We start from the raw sequence: 18,819 nt of genomic DNA, 5'->3' as shown, positions 1-18,819 counted from the left end.
TTATATAAACCTGATCTGATGTGTTTAACTGGTTTAACCCTTAGAGCACACACACACACACACACACACACACACAGTTGTGTACAAGCAAGTTTTATTTCAGATTAGTGTAATATATAAAATCGAGTGTAATAAAATGAAGAGGTAGAGAAACAGCTCCATCTAGTGGCCGCGAGAGGAACTGCAGCACAGACCTGAGGTCAGTTCAACATTATAAGACCTCAGAAGATCACATGATTTAAAACGCCCTCAGAAGATCACATGATTTAAAACGTCCTCAGAAGATCACATGATTTAAAACGTCCTCAGAAGATCACATGATTTAAAACGCCCTCAGAAGATCACATGATTTAAAACGCCCTCAGAAGATCACATGATTTAAAACGTCCTCAGAAGATCACATGATTTAAAACGCCCTCAGAAGATCACATGATTTAAAACGCCCTCAGAAGATCACATGATTTAAAACGCCCTCACAGCTGAATGATCTTTAAAACTTCAGATTGTAATGTTTGAATCCGTTGTGTCTCAGTAGAGCTTCATGGAGGCGAGGAACATCTCGCTCAGATCCTCCTCGCTGTGTTCCCGCGGCGACAGCTTGGTCACGCGCTCCTGAAACACACACACGTCATGACTCTGCTGAAACACACACACGTCATGACTCTGCTGCAGTGGCGAGCCGTGAGCTTTATACCTAGGCCCTTTGACCCCCACCCCTTCCCTCGAAAAAAGAAAAAAAAAAGAGTTATTACGTCACAGCGTATACTTCAGCGGAATATCAAAACAACGGCCCAGGGTGCACAACGCATCAATGACAGCGACCCTCTACCACACAAAACAACACCTGGGAACCCCATTTGTGTTCTTTGACATTGAAAATGATATTGCATTGTGTTTGTTACTTTCGTTGCAGTTGTATGTCTTAAGTGTAATTTGGCATGCTTTTATTTTGAAGGCGAGTTCACGCTGTTGACAGGAAGTTGTTGTTGCTATGGAAACAAGAAAAGTTTCACAGCGGGCGGAACTCGTCATAAAGTCCGCGATAATAAAACCCACCCATTTAGAGGGAAGATATGATTGGTCAATTGTACTGTCATTTGACATTACTCTCTCGTTCAGTTACTATAGCAACCCTCTGTGAATCGCAGAGAGGTCCGCTATAGAGTGGCGAAGTCACGCTCACTTACTTCCGGGGTATGGGACCTTATTTCGGAAAAATTATGCATTGAAGTCAATGGGGAGAGAAAACTTATCTTTCGATCCCGTTTGAATTGTGCCATGAATTACACATATGATGTTTGTCAATCTTAAAAAATCATTTCCATGTCAAAAAAGTCACAGTTTGTCGTAAAACTGTTGAAATATAAGACTATGAAAAATACGGAACTAGAAAGACTACAAATCCCAGAGTCACGTAAGTGATGTCACAATTGAGACACTACGATATACGTATAATACCGTATATATACGATCAGCGCCATATAGATAGAATCTATCTATATGGCGCTGTCTAAGATAAGATAACTTTGTGCCTGTGTGCTTAGTACCAGGTTGTTATCATACCAGCAATGGGTCTTGCTCGTTCTTTCGCTTCCCGTCTGATGAAAGAGGAGTGTGTGGATCAAGTTAGCTACCTAGCTAGTAGCTAGCACGTTAGTTAGCATTACAGCCATGTCATTTTTATTAGCCTTAACATGAAGTAACATGAAGTAACCCAAAATGTTAAACAGTACGAGTAGTAGTCATATTTCGTGAACCCTTTGAAGAGTACTGTCACCGGTGTGATCATTCTATAATACACACTTTAAGACCGGGGGAGAAATGCTAACGCTAACGTTAGCATCGGCGATCTTCTCTACTTCATGCTATCTGCACAAATGGTTGACATTAAACATTAAAACGACCAGGCAGTTCAGAGAGAATCAAAGGAAGGCAGGCAGGCAGCTTTGCATGACATTCTTCAGGACGTGTTTCATTGTGGTGATAGTGAGGGTGAGGGTCAGGGTGAGAGGGTGATAGTGAGGGTAGCCAATCGTTTGTTGACAAGACAGTAGTGACGGCCATCTTGGTGACGTGTGTTGTGTTGACCAGAGATGTAGTTCATTGAGCGTTTCACACAAACAAATGTGTTACTTCACAGTTTTACGACACATTTTATTTTTTTTGACTTGCAAAATTATCTTTTAAATTGACAAACATCATATGTGTAATTCGTGGCACAATTCAAACGGGATCGAAAGATAATCTTTCTCTCTCCATTGACTTCAATGCATAACTTTTCCGAAATAAGGTCCCATGGAGGTCCACCGGAAGGGGAGGGACTTCGCCACTCTATAGTAACTGACATTCAAACAGAGACTGAACAGGCAGATTCGAAGGATTTATTTCTTTGGAAATGTTATTTTATTAAATCAAGTTTTTTTTCGGTAAAACTAATGAAAAATATAACAAAAATAATATTAAAAAAATATATATTTAAAAAAAAAATATTTTTTTTTAATGTTTTTAAATATTATTTTTTGGAATATCTTAGGCCCTCACAGAGGGCCTAGAGGGCCCTGACGGCTCGCCACTGCTCTGCTGAAACACACACACGTCATGATTCTGCTGAAACACACACACGTCATGACTCTCCTGAAACAACAACCCCCTCATTTACCCTTAACATCTAAAACTCCTTCAAATAAATCAGCGTGTCTGCAGACAGAGACCCTTCAGATGAGATAAGAAGTTCTTTATTGATCCTAATTTGGGGAAATGTTTGTGTTGCAGCAGAAACAGACAAGGCATTGTTCAATAACAATTAAAAGACTAGAAATAAACAATCCAAAATGTAAACATCTCAAATAGAAATAATGGTAACAAAATATAAAGCAGGATATTAAATATACGTGAGAGGAAGGGAATATTAAATACAATTGGACCTTTATTTTGAGAAACTGAAGCCCTTGATACATTTGCTTTCTAGCCCCTCTGTTGCACAACATTAACACTTTAACAGATGCTCTAATGTCTGACTGTTGTGGGGGTCAGTGAACTCACCTGAGGGACCGTGCCCCTAACGAGCGCCGGGACGTCGTCTTTACTGTAGCCGACGGCCGAGAGCCCGTCTTCCACCTGGAGGTCGAACAAGAAACTGCGCAGCGTGTCAGCCAATAGGGGGCCGGCGTCTTTCATCTTCACCTGCCGAATATCTGCACCTGAACGCACCACACACACACAGTCTGTCACTGCACCTGAACGCACCACACACACAGTCTGTCACTGCACCTGAACACACCACACACACACAGTCTGTCACTGCACCTGAACGCACCACACACACACTCTGTCACTGCACCTGAACACACCACACACACACAGTCTGTCACTGCACCTGAACGCACCACACACACACACTCTGTCACTGCACCTGAACACACCACACACACACAGTCTGTCACTGCACCTGAACACACCACACACACACAGTCTGTCACTGCACCTGAACACACCACACAGTCTGTCACTGCACCTGAACGCACCACACACACAGTCTGTCACTGCGTCTGAACGCACCACACACACACAGTCTGTCACTGCACCTGAACACACCACACACACACAGTCTGTCACTGCACCTGAACACACCACACAGTCTGTCACTGCACCTGAACGCACCACACACACAGTCTGTCACTGCGCCTGAACGCACCACACACACACAGTCTGTCACTGCACCTGAACACACCACACACACACACAGTCTGTCACTGCACCTGAACACATCACACAGTCTGTCACTGCACCTGAACGCACCACACACACACTCTGTCACTGCACCTGAATGTAACGTGAAGTGAGAGAGTGAGCAGGTGAGAGAGTGAGCAGGTGAGAGAGTGAACAGGTGAGAGAGTGAGCAGGTGAGAGAGTGAGCAGGTGCGAGAGTGAGCAGGTGAGAGAGTGAACAGGTGAGAGAGAGTGAGCAGGTGAGAGAGTGAGCAGGTGAGAGAGTGAGCAGGTGAGAGAGTGAGCAGGTGAGAGTGTGAACAGGTGAGAGAGTGAACAGGTGAGAGAGTGAGCAGGTGAGAGAGAGTGAGCAGGTGAGAGAGTGAGCAGGTGAGAGAGTGAGCAGGTGAGAGAGTGAGCAGGTGAGAGAGTGAGCAGGTGAGAGTGTGAGCAGGTGAGAGAGTGAGCAGGTGAGAGAGTGAGCAGGTGAGAGAGTGAACAGGTGAGAGAGTGAGCAGGTGAGAGAGTGAGCAGGTGAGAGAGTGAGCAGGTGAGAGTGTGAGCAGGTGAGAGAGTGAGCAGGTGAGAGAGTGAACAGGTGAGAGAGTGAGCAGGTGAGAGAGTGAACAGGTGAGAGAGAGTGAACAGGTGAGAGAGTGAGCAGGTGAGAGAGTGAACAGGTGAGAGAGTGAGCAGGTGAGAGAGAGTGAACAGGTGAGAGAGAGTGAACAGGTGAGAGAGAGTGAACAGGTGAGAGAGAGTGAACAGGTGAGAGAGTGAACAGGTGAGAGAGAGTGAACAGGTGAGAGAGAGTGAACAGGTGAGAGAGAGTGAACAGGTGAGAGAGTGAACAGGTGAGAGAGAGTGAACAGGTGAGAGAGAGTGAACAGGTGAGAGAGTGAGCAGGTGAGAGAGTGAACAGGTGAGAGAGAGTGAGCAGGTGAGAGTGTGAGCAGGTGAGAGAGTGAGCAGGTGAGAGTGTGAGCAGGTGAGAGAGTGAGCAGGTGAGAGTGTGAGCAGGTGAGAGAGTGAACAGGTGAGAGAGTGAGCAGGTGAGAGAGTGAGCAGGTGAGAGAGTGAGCAGGTGAGAGAGTGAACAGGTGAGAGTGTGAGCAGGGTGAGAGAGTGAGCAGGTGAGAGAGTGAGCAGGTGAGAGAGTGAACAGGTGAGAGTGTGAGCAGGTGAGAGAGTGAACAGGTGAGAGTGTGAGCAGGTGAGAGAGTGAGCAGGTGAGAGAGTGAGCAGGTGAGAGAGTGAGCAGGTGAGAGTGTGAGCAGGTGAGAGAGTGAGCAGGTGAGAGAGTGAACAGGTGAGAGAGTGAGCAGGTGAGAGAGTGAACAGGTGAGAGAGTGAACAGGTGAGAGAGTGAACAGGTGAGAGAGTGAGCAGGTGAGAGAGTGAGCAGGTGAGAGAGTGAGCAGGTGAGAGAGAGTGAGCAGGTGAGAGAGTGAAGCAGGTGAGAGAGTGAAGCAGGTGAGAGAGTGAGCAGGTGAGAGAGTGAGCAGTGTGAGACAGGTGAGAGATGAACGAGATGAGCAGGTGAGAGAGTGAACAGGTGAGAGAGTGAGCAGGTGAGAGAGTGAACAGGTGAGAGAGTGAGCAGGTGAGAGAGTGAGCAGGTGAGAGAGTGAGCAGGTGAGAGAGAGTGAGCAGGTGAGAGAGTGAACAGGTGAGAGAGTGAACAGGTGAGAGAGTGAACAGGTGAGAGAGTGAGCAGGTGAGAGAGTGAACAGGTGAGAGAGTGAGCAGGTGAGAGAGTGACAGGTGAGAGAGAGTGAGCAGGTGAGAGAGAGTGAGCAGGTGAGAGAGTGAACAGGTGAGAGAGTGAGCAGGTGAGAGAGTGAACAGGTGAGAGAGTGAGCAGGTGAGAGAGTGAACAGGTGAGAGAGTGAGCAGGTGAGAGAGTGAACAGGTGAGAGAGAGTGAGCAGGTGAGAGAGTGAACAGGTGAGAGAGTGAGCAGGTGAGAGAGTGAACAGGTGAGAGAGAGTGAGCAGGTGAGAGAGTGAACAGGTGAGAGAGTGAGCAGGTGAGAGAGTGAACAGGTGAGAGAGAGTGAGCAGGTGGAGAGAGTGAACAGGTGAGAGAGTGAGCAGGTGAGAGAGTGAACAGGTGAGAGAGAGTGAGCAGGTGAGAGAGTGAACAGGTGAGAGAGTGAACAGGTGAGAGAGTGAGCAGGTGAGAGAGTGAACAGGTGAGAGAGTGAGCAGGTGAGAGAGTGAACAGGTGAGAGAGAGTGAGCAGGTGAGAGTGTGAGCAGGTGAGAGAGTGAACAGGTGAGAGAGTGAACAGGTGAGAGAGTGAGAAGGTGAGAGAGTGAGACGGTGAGAGAGTGAACAGGTGAGAGAGTGAGCAGGTGAGAGAGTGAACAGGTGAGAGAGTGAGCAGGTGAGAGAGAGTGAACAGGTGAGAGAGTGAGCAGGTGAGAGAGTGAACAGGTGAGAGAGAGTGAACAGGTGAGAGTACAGGTGAGAGAGTGAGCAGGTGAGAGAGGTGAGCAGGTGAGAGAGTGAACAGGTGAGAGAGTGAACAGGGAGGAGAGGTGAACAGGTGAGAGAGAGTGAGCAGGTGAGAGAGTGAACAGGTGAGAGAGTGAGCAGGTGAGAGAGTGAGCAGGTGAGAGAGTGAGCAGGTGAGAGAGTGAACAGGTGAGAGAGTGAACAGGTGAGAGAGTGAGCAGGTGAGAGAGTGAACAGGTGAGAGAGAGTGAACAGGTGAGAGAGTGAACAGGTGAGAGAGTGAGCAGGTGAGAGAGAGTGAACAGGTGAGAGAGTGAGCAGGTGAGAGAGTGAACAGGTGAGAGAGAGTGAGCAGGTGAGAGAGTGAGCAGGTGAGAGAGTGAGCAGGTGAGAGAGTGAGCAGGTGAGAGAGTGAACAGGTGAGAGTGAGCAGGTGAGTACCGAGGATCTCTGCTGCCTCCAGGTGACGCTCCGGACACATCGGGGCCGTGAAGTTGAAGACAGCCGGAGCCGTGAGAACCACCGAGAGACCGTGAGGCTGAGAGAACGAACACACACACACACACACACACACACACACACACACACACACACACACACACACACACACACACACAACCACACACACACCACACACACACACACACACACACACACACACACACACACACACACACACACACACACACACACACACACACACACACACACACACACACACACACACACACAACACACACACACACACACACACACACACACACACACACACACACACGTTAAGCACTAATGTCGATAACCCTCCTGATGTGAGGTGCAGTTCCTCCACTCACCACCAGGGCGTGCTCCACGCTGTAACCTTTAGCTGTGTGTGTCTTCACGTTCCCAGCGATCGGATAGGACATCCCGTGACTGCAGACACAACACGCTTTCATTAACACTGAACAGGTGTTTCAACAGATCACCTCCAGAGGCCTGCACTACGAAGCCAGAGGCCTGCACTACGAAGCCAGAGGCCTGCACTACGAAGCCAGAGGCCTGCACTACGAAGCCAGAGGCCTGCACTACGAAGCCAGAGGCCTGCACTACGAAGCCAGAGGCCTGCACTACGAAGCCAGAGGCCTGCACGACGAAGCCAGAGGCCTGCACTACGAAGCCAGTCCAACAGACCCTGGATCTCTCTGAGTTATCTTACCTAACCCAAAACAAACGCGCTCTCGCTAAGCGGTCCTACGACGCTGGTTATCAACACGGTAACTCAAGCCAGGGTTTCTCTGTCCGGCTGAGTGCGCGTTCACATGAAAGGGGTGGTATCTGGAGCATTCGACCAATCACAAACATGGACAAGCGTACTGACAGCGCAGCGTCATACTTCCTGAATGAAAAGTGAACTTTAATATTAGTCAAATATGAAGAAGTTAAACTTTAAACATCCATGACTTAAACACTTTATCCAGGATCAAAGCCACATAGCTGCAGCTGCAAGGTGAATACAGCTGGTAACAGAGAAAGTGTTTGAATGCGTACATTAACAGGTTTATGATATCACTGACCCGTCTAAGACACGATCTGACTTTAATTACATTTGACTCGAGTGTTTCGTCAACTTAATGTGTTGCTTAAAATAATACTTCTGCATACAGTATGTGACACTGTGAGTGTTGCACGGCCAGATACGGCTCAGCTGACTCAGATAAGGAAATATATGATACATTATGATGTGATGAATGATAATAGGCGCGTTCATACCAAGTACTTTGCCGTACTCAGTGCTGGCACTTATTACCCCAGGGCACTAAGTACAGATCGCGTTCACACCGGAATAAGTTCCCTGAGGGAAGATTACGCAAATGAGCCGCTGACGTCACTTCTTCTTCTTCTGCTCTGGGTTTACTGGCAGGCCGCAAACAACTTCACGGCGTATACTGCCACCCGGAGTCCCCGGCCGGAAGTCCCCGGAGTTGGGGAAGGCTTCAGTAGAAGCTGCTGGGACTCCCAGCAGCTTCTACTGAAGCCTTCAGAGTAAATCGCCAGAACGCCGACACCTCCTCATCTCCACCGCTCCCATGTTTTATTTTGTGTTGCCATAATTAGTTAGTCTCTCTGCGTTTGTGCGCTGGGCGAATGCTAATGCTAATAATGCTAATGCCAGGATAATAAAATGGCGGCTCTACAAAACATTTCAGAGTTGTACGAGGCGTGGTTTGCAATTCGCCCAGCCAATCAGAACTGGGGCACTTTTTCCCCCAGGAAAGTACCATCTCTCAGCAGGCACTAAAAATGGGGGTAAAAGTTCCCGAGATGAAGTGCTCTTTTTGGTGTGAACGCGACATAAGGGGTACTAACAGAACTAAACGCGAAAAGTACGGTGAAAAGTACTCCGGTGTGAACGCGGCTATTGGGACACATCGACGTCTGCACTCAGTGCCGCGGACTGTACGTAATGTTACTTTGATCCGGTTACTTGTGTTGTGGCAGATATTTAAGTAATGGGGGGAACTGAAAGGCTCTTACCGTACTGGTTACTTTGCAGCCCGGACATTTCCCCCAAAACACATTTAGACGTGATCGCAACACAGAAGTACCTTTCAAATCCCATCATTTTTAAGAACTTTTAATTTGTATTTGATTATCAAATGTAAGACTTTTTAAGACCCCGCGGGAACCCTGTGTTCAGCATCAGTTACCATGGAGATCTACCCCGCTAAGAAGAGAACCAGCGTCGTAGGACCGGAAACCCAGAGTTTACCCTGAAGTCACCTCGCTAAGAGAACATCCTGCTTCGTAGTACAGGCCTCTGCAGTTTAAATGGATCTTCAACCAGATCTGATTTTAAATGGATTAATGAACAGATTTGATCTCTCAGGTTATTTGATGTATTTCTCTTCTCTCTCACCACAGATGAACTCCGGCGTTCCCGAAGCCGATGCCGGCGAACACGCTGGCCAGATGCATGCTGGACCGCGCCTCCAGATCCTCAGGGTCCCGCACCGCGCTGTCAACAAACAAACAAACAGACAAACAAACACACACACACACACACAGACAGACAAACAGACAGACGACAAACAAACAGACACACAGACAAACAGACACACACACAGACAAACAGACAGACAAAATGTTGAGATTTTTTTGAAAACTATCAAAGATTTTGAGATTTTGGGTAACATTACAAAATGTTGAGATTTTAGGTAAAAAGTCAAAATGTTGACATTTGACAAAAGTCAGAATTTTGAGAAAAAATCTGAATTTTAAGACTTTGAGAAAAAATCTGAATTTTAAGATTTAGAGAAAAAATTCCTAATGTTGAGATTTTTTAGAAAACTCAAAAATGTGGAGATTTTGTGAAAAATTCAAAATGTTCAGATTTTTTATGAAAAAGTCCAAATGTTTTTATTTTTTTTTAAAGTCTGAATTTTTTTGATTTTCAGAAAATAGTCATGATCTTGAGATTTACAGAAAAAAGTGAACATTTGGAAATTTTGGGGGGAAAAATCCAAATCTTGAGATTTTAAGAAAAAGTCAGAACTTTTCAATTTTCGAAAAAAAAAATTCAAATGTTGAAAGTTTGAAAAAAAAAGTCAAAATGTTGAGATTCTGAGAAAAGCCAACATTAGATTAGAAACTCCCTCTGAAGGGAACAGGGATTTACAAAAGGACTGATCTGGGGTTCCTCAGGGCTCCTGTTGGGATCCTCTGGTTCTGCGCTCACCGCTTCATGAACTGAGCGACGACGCGCAGGGCGTGGCGCGACCACACGTCGCTGATGGGGTTGGAGCCCTGATAGGCCGGGCGGAGCAGCGGGTCGGGGGGGCACGGGCTCCTCTGGTGGTACGGCAGCGCCGTGTAGGACTCCAGAGCGTGACTACACAATACACAGTATCATCATTATTATTATTGTTATTGTAGTGTGTGTGTGTGTATCAGTGAGTGAGTGTGAGTGTGAGTGTGTCTGTGTGTGTGCGTGTGTGTGAGTGTGTCTGTGCCTGTGTGACTGTGCCTGTGAGTGTGTGTGTGCCTGTGTCTGTCTGTGCCTGTGAGTGTGTGTGTGCCTGTGTCTGTCTGTGCCTGTGAGTGTGTGTGTGTGTGTGTCTGTCTGTGCCTGTGAGTGTGTGTGTGCCTGTGTCTGTCTGTGCCTGTGAGTGTGTGTGTGTGTGTGTCTGTCTGTGCCTGTGAGTGTGTGTGTGCCTGTGTCTGTCTGTGCCTGTGAGTGTGTGTGTGCCTGTGTCTGTCTGTGCCTGTGAGTGTGTGTGTGTGTGTGTCTGTCTGTGCCTGTGTGTGAGTTTACCAGAGCACGTCGAAGCCACTGTTAGCAGCGACTCTCTCCGGCATGCTGAGAGTGTGCAGCGGATCCACGATGCCCAGCGTCGGTCTGAGAGCTCTGCTGGCAATACCTGCACACAGACAGCCAATCAGAGAGCTCTACTGCCACAGACTACTGCCACAGACAGCCAATCAGAGAGCTCTGAGTTGGATGTATATATATAAATATGTTATATATATATTATTATGTACCTGTCTTGGCCTTCAGAGGCTCGTAGTCGAAGATGGCCACGCCGGTGGTCTCGCTGCCGGTGCCGGCCGTCGTGGGAACTGAAATAAAGACGAACATCCATAACGGTTAATAAATATCTTGAATATGAAGTGAATACAATGAGTTCAGTCTCTATGAGAGTTACATATAGACATGTATTGATTAGGATAAACCCCTTGAGATGCACCAAGGGGGTCCTGACAGGAGCCACGTCTCACAGACAGACATGGACAAAATAACAGAGAGCAAAGCAGGACAAGCAGTCTGTTCAGTGAAGTAATCAATACAATCAATACGATGTGATAGACAGTGTCTGATCAGTTTCATCAATAACAAGAGCAGCTGAAAGTGAGGTCTCGACCTGCGATGAGGGGCTTCAGCGCTCCGGTCACCGGGCGGCCCTTTCCGATTGGAGCGTTCACAAAGTCCAGGAAGTCAGCGTCGGGGTGACAGGCGTAAAGATTAGCTGCTTTGCAGGTGTCAATCACAGAGCCCCCCCCCACCGCCACGTACACATCGAAGGAGTCGCTCTTAGCAAAGGAGATGGCCTCTTTAAAACTGACACACACACACACACACACACACACACACACACACACACACACACACACACACACACACACACACACACACACACACACACACACACACACACACACCACACACACACACACACACACACACACACACACACACACACACACACACACACACACACACACACACACACACACACACACACACACACACACACACACACACACAGTTTAAACCCCCTCTGACCCCCCAGGTATTATCAATTACCCTCAGATTCACCCCAGGCATCGATAACAATATCTGTTTTTTATATATATTCCATATTTTATTCCTGTGTAAATACTGCTATATTTTGTTATGTTATTGTTTATGTATGCAGGTATGATCACCCTCTGACCCCCCAGGTATGATCACCCTCTGCCCCCCAGGTATGATCACCCTCTGACCCCCCAGGTATGATCACCCTCTGACCTCCCAGGTATGATCACCCTCTGACCCCCAGGTATGATCTGACCCCCCAGGTATGATCACCCTCTGACCCCCCAGGTATGATCACCCTCTGACCCCCCAGGTATGATCTGACCCCCAGGTATGATCACCCTCTGACCCCCCAGGTATGATCTGACACCCCAGGTATGATCACCCTCTGACCCCCAGGTATGATCACCCTCTGACCCCCCAGGTATGATCTGGCCCCAAGGTATGATCACCCTCTGACCCCCCAGGTATGATCACCCTCTGACCCCCAAGGTATGATCACCCTCTGACCCCCCAGGTATGATCTGGCCCCCAGGTATGATCACCCTCTGACCCCCCAGGTATGATCACCCTCTGACCCCCCAGGTATGATCTGACCCCCAGGTATGATCACCCTCTGACCCCCAGGTATGATCACCCTCTGACCCCCCAGGTATGATCACCCTCTGACCCCCCAGGTATGATCCCCCTCTGTCAGCTACCTGGTGTCAGTCGGCTCCACCCTCACGCTGTCATAGACCCTGAAGCGCACCCCGTTGTGAGACAGGGACTCCAGCACTGCTTTCACTGGAGGGAGGCGGGACAAGTTGCTGTCCGTCATCACACACACATTACGGGCCCCCAGGTTCCTCACGTCCTGCAGGAGGAGAACCAGGGAGAACCGGAGGAGAGAGAGAGGAGAACCAGAGGAGAGAGAGAGAGGAGAACCGGGGGAGAGAGAGAGGAGGAGGAGAACCAGAGGAGAAGGAGGAGAACCAGAGGAGAACCAGAGGAGAACACATTCACATTACTTCACCAAGATTTCTGATGACGTAGTTTGGTTTTTCTGCTGGTGTTTAATGTTTCATATGTTTCAACTATTATGATGTGATGATGATGATGATGTGATGATGAAATGATGATGTGATGATGAAATGATGATGATGTGATGATGATGTGATGATGTGATGATGTAAGATGTGATGATGTGATGATGAAATGATGATGAGATGATGTAAGATGAGATGATGTGATGATGTGATGATGTGATGATGATGTGATGATGTGATGTGATGATGATGTGATGATGATGTGATGATGTGTGATGATGATGTGATGATGTGATGTGATGATGATGTGATGATGTGATGTGATGATGATGTGATGTGATGATGTGATGATGAGATGTGATGATGATGTGATGATGTGATGTGATGATGATGATGTGATGATGATGTGATGATGATGTGATGATGATGTGATGATGTGATGATGATGTGATGATGTGATGTGATGTGATGTGATGTGATGATGATGTGATGATGATGTGATGACGTGATGTGATGATGATGATGTGATGATGTGATGATGATGTGATGATGATGTGATGTGATGATGATGTGATGATGATGTGATGATGATGATGTGATGATGATGATGTGATGATGATGTGATGATGTGATGATGATGTGATGTGATGATGATGTGATGATGTGATGATGTGATGTGATGATGATGATGTGATGTGATGATGTGATGATGATGTGATGATGTGATGATGATGTGATGATGATGATGTGATGTGATGTGATGATGATGTGATGATGATGTGATGATGTGATGTGATGATGATGTGATGATGATATGTGATGTGATGATGATGTGATGATGATGTGATGATGTGATGTGATGATGTGATGAGATGTGATGATGATGTGATGTGATGATGATGTGATGATGTGATGATGATGATGTGATGATGTGATGATGATGATGTGATGATGTGATGTGATGATGTGATGATGATGTGATGATGTGATGAGATGAGATGTGATGATGATGTGATGATGTGATGAGATGTGATGATGATGTGATGATGATGTGATGATGATGATGTGATGATGTGATGATGATGATGATGTGATGATGTGTGAGTGATGATGATGATGTGATGATGTGATGATGTGATGATGATGTGATGATGATGTGATGATGATGTGATGATGATGTGATGATGATGTGATGATGTGATGTGATGATGATGTGATGATGTGAGGGTGTGATGATGTGATGATGATGATGTGATGATGATGTGATGATGTTTTTATTTTATTTTTTTTATTTTGTATTCCAGTCCTGTATGTTGCATGTTTGTATTTGATTGTATTGACTTGTTTAAAATGAAATGTGTCTTCAGGCTGACGTACAGAATCTGTCAGGACTTCAGATGAAAAATAACTCTGAACATTTACGGAAATGTTGATTAATGTGCAGTCCCTGTTAAATACATGAATAAATACAAATGTAATGATGATGATGATGATGATGTGAAGATGATGTGATGATGATAATGATGGTGTAATGATAATGATGATGTGATGATGACAGTTTGGTTACCATGCCGATCTCTCTGCTGACTCCCTCTCCGTATCGGATGTTGGAGCTCGCCATCTGAAGGAAAAAATAATTAATAACAAAATAAAATGTAAAAACAGCTTTTCTCAAAAATGTTTCTGAAAACGTCAGAATCGAGAAATGTCTAACAATTTCAGAATTCAGAACATTCTGAAGATCTCCTCGTGTGTTCCTCCAGAGGGAGTTTTCTCGCTCTGTTATCAGCATCATGTGCCCCTTTTAATAACCCTGGCCTAAAGCCTCGTCTGCATGTTTTTACTCATCAGGTGCTGAATGAATGAATGGATGGATGAATGGATGAATGAATTAATGGATGGATGAATGAATGAATGAATGGATGGATGAATGGATGAATGGATGGATGAATGAATTAATGAATTAATGGATGAATTAATTAATGGATGAATGAATGGATGAATGCAGAATTATCTGAAAAAAATCGGAAAAAAGTCAGACATTTTAATAAAAAAAAGTCCGAAATTTGAGATTTTCACAAAAGAACATCTTATATTTTATTTGCTGAATTGTGATAATAGTGAAAAAGTGGAGATTTTCAAAAAAGGGTCAACATTTTGAGAAAAAAATAAAAATGAGATTTGGAGGGGGAAAAGCAGAAGTTTGAGATTTTTTGAAAAAAGTCTGAATTTTTTGATTTTTAGAAAAATGTAATTCTCTATTAAAATGACAATGATGATGTCATACTGATCACAAGTTTTAATATCAGTCAAAAGACGTGCATATTGTTTTTAAGATTTCAGCCTAAGACAATGAAATGTAATTATAGAACTGTGTAAATATGTATGAATGACTTGTGTATCTGTTCAGGGACTCCCTAAAGAGACCCCTTTATGAACCCGTTGTGCTGGTACCTCGAAGGCGTAGTCTGTCTTCCTGACGGTGCAGGCTGCGGCTCCGGCACCTGATGATCACATTACTACATTATTCATATATAACTGATGCTGCACATCTGTGATTGATTGTAATGATGCATTGGGTTTAATAAAATGTTCATCCCAAGTCAAAGTGATGAGTTTAGGTCCAAATATGCTCACTTTCATATCAGGAAATTCAAGCTTTCCTCTTGAACAATTAACAGATGTTCAAAATAGTTAATAATTCTGAAAACTGACTAATCTTCAAAACTGTAATCCAGAGTGGTAATTATTGAAAGACCAAACTCCCTCCACGCTGTCCTGACTAAAGGTTATCAGCGAGTGTGTGTGACTGTGTGAGTGAGTGAGTGAGTGTGTGAGTGAGTGAGTGAGTGTGTGTACCTTGGTGGAAGGTGTTGGAGTGCGCAGGACATCTGCACCTGTTCACAGAAACATTCACATTTCACTGTTAACACTGGTTCTCCTGCTTCACATTGTATCTGTTTTAATGCACATAACACACATTTAGTGAGAGCACATTACCTCGTATTATAAGTGTATAATAATGAAGAGTGTATCAGAGATAAATGAAACCCATTCAAAGTACCTCTTATGATATCATAGCAGGTTAAAGGGAGCTGTTGGAAAGGGGTCTCTCCTTATCTGGAATAATCTGTATGGTCTTTTAGAGGTCATTCACAACCTGAAGAAAAACAGCTTGTTGTTCTGAAAACGTAAAGCTTTCAGGAACTTGAAGCAGCATTTAAAGAGTGACACGGGTCACCTGTGTGATGGTCGTGTTACTAACAGCAGTTCTCTCAATGCAACATATACACAAGAGGTCATGACAGGACACTTAGTTAATACCTGGTTAACAGTAGAAATAACGCTTCCCAGGGTTTCACACTGAAGCAGGATTATCAAAGACTTTATACTGATTTATAAAATAGTATTATATGTTTTGCTCTGTGGGTTAAACACCTTGAGTTAATTAAAAACCGTTTTAATGGGTCCGTTTCACTAATGGACTCTAGCCTCAACTTCTCTTTACTTTGTAACATAAAACGTCTTAAAGTAAAGGAATAACGCTTCTGAGAATGCCTTACCAATGCCGAATCATCAAATACTCTCTAATGATTTAAAAAGGTGTTTAAATCAACTTTGTGAAGTAAAACACCTGACATTTTAAGACTTTAAAACGTCAGGTTTGTGAATGGAGTCTTGCGTAACGTTCTCTGCTCTGAATGTAAAAACCCGTTGAAAGGTATAAATAAATCTCCCCGGAGCTTCTGACTGAAGCCGAATTATCAAATCCTTTGTTATGATTTAAATAACCAATTTAAATCAACTTTGCAAAGTAAAAATCCTGAAATATAACAAAAAGAGTTTAAAATGGTCAGATTTGTGAACGGACTCTGGCGTCAGAGGGGAGGTTCTGTGACGTCACCAATGTGTTGTTTCTCAGGGTAAACTTCAATCTTTAGAGAACGTGTGTTAAACTCACGCGGCGCGCTCGAGCTGCCTCATCAGGTGCACCACTCGGTCTCGTGCGGCCATCTCTGCAGGGGGTCAGGTCAGGTGAAAAGTGATCTGCACGAGCTGCTGCACCGACAACTACAATGACGTCAAGCTCACTGTAGGACCGGTATCACTGCTTCCGGATCCGCTTTTCAAAATAAAGCACGAAATCACTGTGAAAATAAATCTCTTCTCTTTTACCTGAAGTGTCATAAAGGTCACAATTAATAGAGATGTAAGTAAGGTACTTTAATAACAGTTTATATGTGTGCGTGTGTGTGTGTGTGTGTGTGTGTGTGTGTGTGTGGTGTGTGTGTGTGTTGTGTGTCTGTGTGTCTGTGTGTGTGTGTGTGTCTGTGTGTGTGCGTGTCTGCGTGTGTGTGTGTGTGTGGGTGTGTGCGTGTCTGTGTGTGTGTGTGTGTCAGTGTGTGTGTGTGTGTCAGTGTGTGTGTGTGTCTGTGTGTCTGTGTGTGTGTGTGTGTGTGTGTGTGTGCGTGTGTCTGTGTGTGTGTGTGCGTGTCTGCGTGTGTCTGTGTGTCTGTGTGCGTGTCTGCGTGTGTGTGTGTGTGTGTGTGTGTGTGTGTGTGCGTGTGTCTGTGTGTCTGTGTGTGTGGGTGTGTGTGTGTGTGTGTGTCTGTGTGTCTGTGTGTGTTTGTCAGTCAGTGTGTGTGTATGTGTGTGTGTGTGTGTGTGTGTGTGTGTCAGTGTGTGTGTGTGTGTGTCAGTGTGTGTGTGTCAGTGTGTGTGTGTGTGTGTGTGTGAGTGTGTGTGTGTGTGTGTCTGTGTGTGTGTGTGTGTGTCTGTGTGTCTGTGTGGGACCATTGAGCGCTTTGTATACACTTAAGCTGATTGTCGGATTCAAGATGGCGCCTGTGTCGGCTCGCCGCTCCCTCAGCTCTCTGCCTTTAGCTATCCTGTTTTTGTTTTATGTTTGTCAGAATGTCTCTGCTCTGCTCGTCTACGATCGCCAAGCTCTCCTCCACCTCAGACCCTCACTGGAGTTTATACTGCTGCCCAAACCTACATCTGGCAACCATAAATCGTCCCCCCCCCCCTCTACTGTCGAATATCCCCACTTACCTGCGCTGGTCGCCCTGCATCCTGCCTCGCCGAAAGCGCTTTCGACGACGGGGAAAGCGTGGTGGTGCACTGGTCCATCTGAAGGCATACCTGACGGCTTCTTCTGGGACTTATCCACGCCTCGGATGTCATGGCCCTCCCGCTGCACGCCACGTGAGGGATCGGTGGATTCGCCCTGTTTTTCCGGAGCTGCGGACTCTGAGGGGCCCGCTGGCAGCTCCTCCTGCCCGACTGACTGCTCCCGGCCCGCGCGGCGTTCAACACGCACATCTTCGTCAGCTGAGACGCACTACACCTTCGGCAAGCCCGGAGCGAAAACTTTGCATGGCTTTGCTAAATGCTAGGTCGATAGCAAACAAAACGTTCCTGCTAAACGACTTCTTCACCTCTCGTGAACTGGATTTTATGTTCCTGACGGAGACCTGGGTCCACGCTGGCGAGTATACACCGTTCTCTGAACTTCTTCCTCCTGACTGTACATTCTTCAGCTCCCCCCGTGCCACTGGCCGTGGTGGGGGCATAGCATCAGTGTTTAGAGCTAGCCTTCAATGCCGATTGCTTCACCCTGTATCTAGCTATGCTAGCTTTGAGTTGCAGCTTTTTGAACTGAACCCGGCCTCGCCGATACTCTGCGCAGTCGTGTGTCGTCCGCCAAAGTGTAATAAGGATTTCATAAATGACTTTTCTGACTTTCTGTCCGGGATCATGGTGAAATATGATCGTGTTTTGATCTCCGGAGACTTCAATGTCCATGTGTGTTGCGAGTCCAAACCTCTGGTTAGGGACTTTTTAAATCTCCTTGATTCTTTTGGTCTCGTTCAGTCCGTGGCCCAACACACGAAAAAGGACACACTTTGGACTTAGTATTATCGTTTGGACTGTCTGTATCTGTGGATGAAATATGTGCAGCAACGCGTATCTCAGACCATTTACCGGTTCTGTTTACAACCTCCATCCCTTCCGCAGGAGTCGAATCACGTGCCCCGGCGCGTCGTCTGCGTTCGATTAACCCCTTGACTGCCTCACAGTTCTCTGATGTTTTTAATGCTTCTCCGATCTGTAAATTAGATGTGAACTGTGCTTTTAATGCTGATGAGCTTATCTCCATGTTTGATTCGACATGCACACTAATACTGGATTCTGTTGCTCCTTTTACGCTTAGACGCACCAAAGTTCTCTCAGAGCCGTGGCTCAATGACTGTACTCGTGCTCTCAGACGCGCTTGCAGGCGTGCAGAG

At 45.9% G+C, this 18,819-nt stretch overlaps 1 protein-coding gene across 1 annotated transcript; it reads right to left on the bottom strand.

Annotated features, from left to right (window-relative positions):
• Positions 1–77: 77 nt before the first annotated feature.
• On the bottom strand, positions 78–16,621 carry adhfe1 (alcohol dehydrogenase iron containing 1). Its single transcript, XM_034120975.1, has 14 exons — positions 16,488–16,621; positions 15,386–15,423; positions 14,981–15,030; positions 14,094–14,147; positions 12,200–12,354; positions 11,065–11,261; positions 10,685–10,762; positions 10,458–10,563; positions 9,882–10,034; positions 9,063–9,161; positions 7,000–7,078; positions 6,608–6,704; positions 3,043–3,200; positions 78–612 (listed from the first exon to the last, which is right to left on the bottom strand). Exons 1-14 carry the CDS (start codon positions 16,538–16,540, stop codon positions 529–531), a joined length of 1,401 nt encoding a protein of 466 aa, XP_033976866.1. The 5' UTR covers positions 16,541–16,621; the 3' UTR covers positions 78–528.
• Positions 16,622–18,819: the final 2,198 nt, after the last annotated feature.

The sequence above is a fragment of the Trematomus bernacchii genome, unplaced genomic scaffold, assembly GCF_902827165.1.
Source record: "Trematomus bernacchii unplaced genomic scaffold, fTreBer1.1, whole genome shotgun sequence".
In the NCBI taxonomy this organism is placed as follows: Eukaryota; Metazoa; Chordata; class Actinopteri; order Perciformes; family Nototheniidae; genus Trematomus; species Trematomus bernacchii.
Note: the sequence above shows the minus strand (reverse complement) of the source record. Positions and strands in the feature narration are given on the sequence as shown.

What these genes read in the sequence shown, in the direction of transcription:
- adhfe1 (XM_034120975.1), bottom strand. Translation starts at nt 16,540, where the DNA reads ATGGCCGCACGAGACCGAGTGGTGCACCTGATGAGGCAGCTCGAGCGC. An exon ending in CTCCAACACCTTCCACCAAG is followed by an intron (nt 15,031 to 15,385) that starts GTACACACACTC and finishes TGTGATCATCAG; the next exon opens with GTGCCGGAGCCGCAGCCTGC. An exon ending in GGAGGCAGCAGAGATCCTCG is followed by an intron (nt 3,201 to 6,607) that starts GTACTCACCTGC and finishes TGGTGCGTTCAG; the next exon opens with GTGCAGATATTCGGCAGGTG.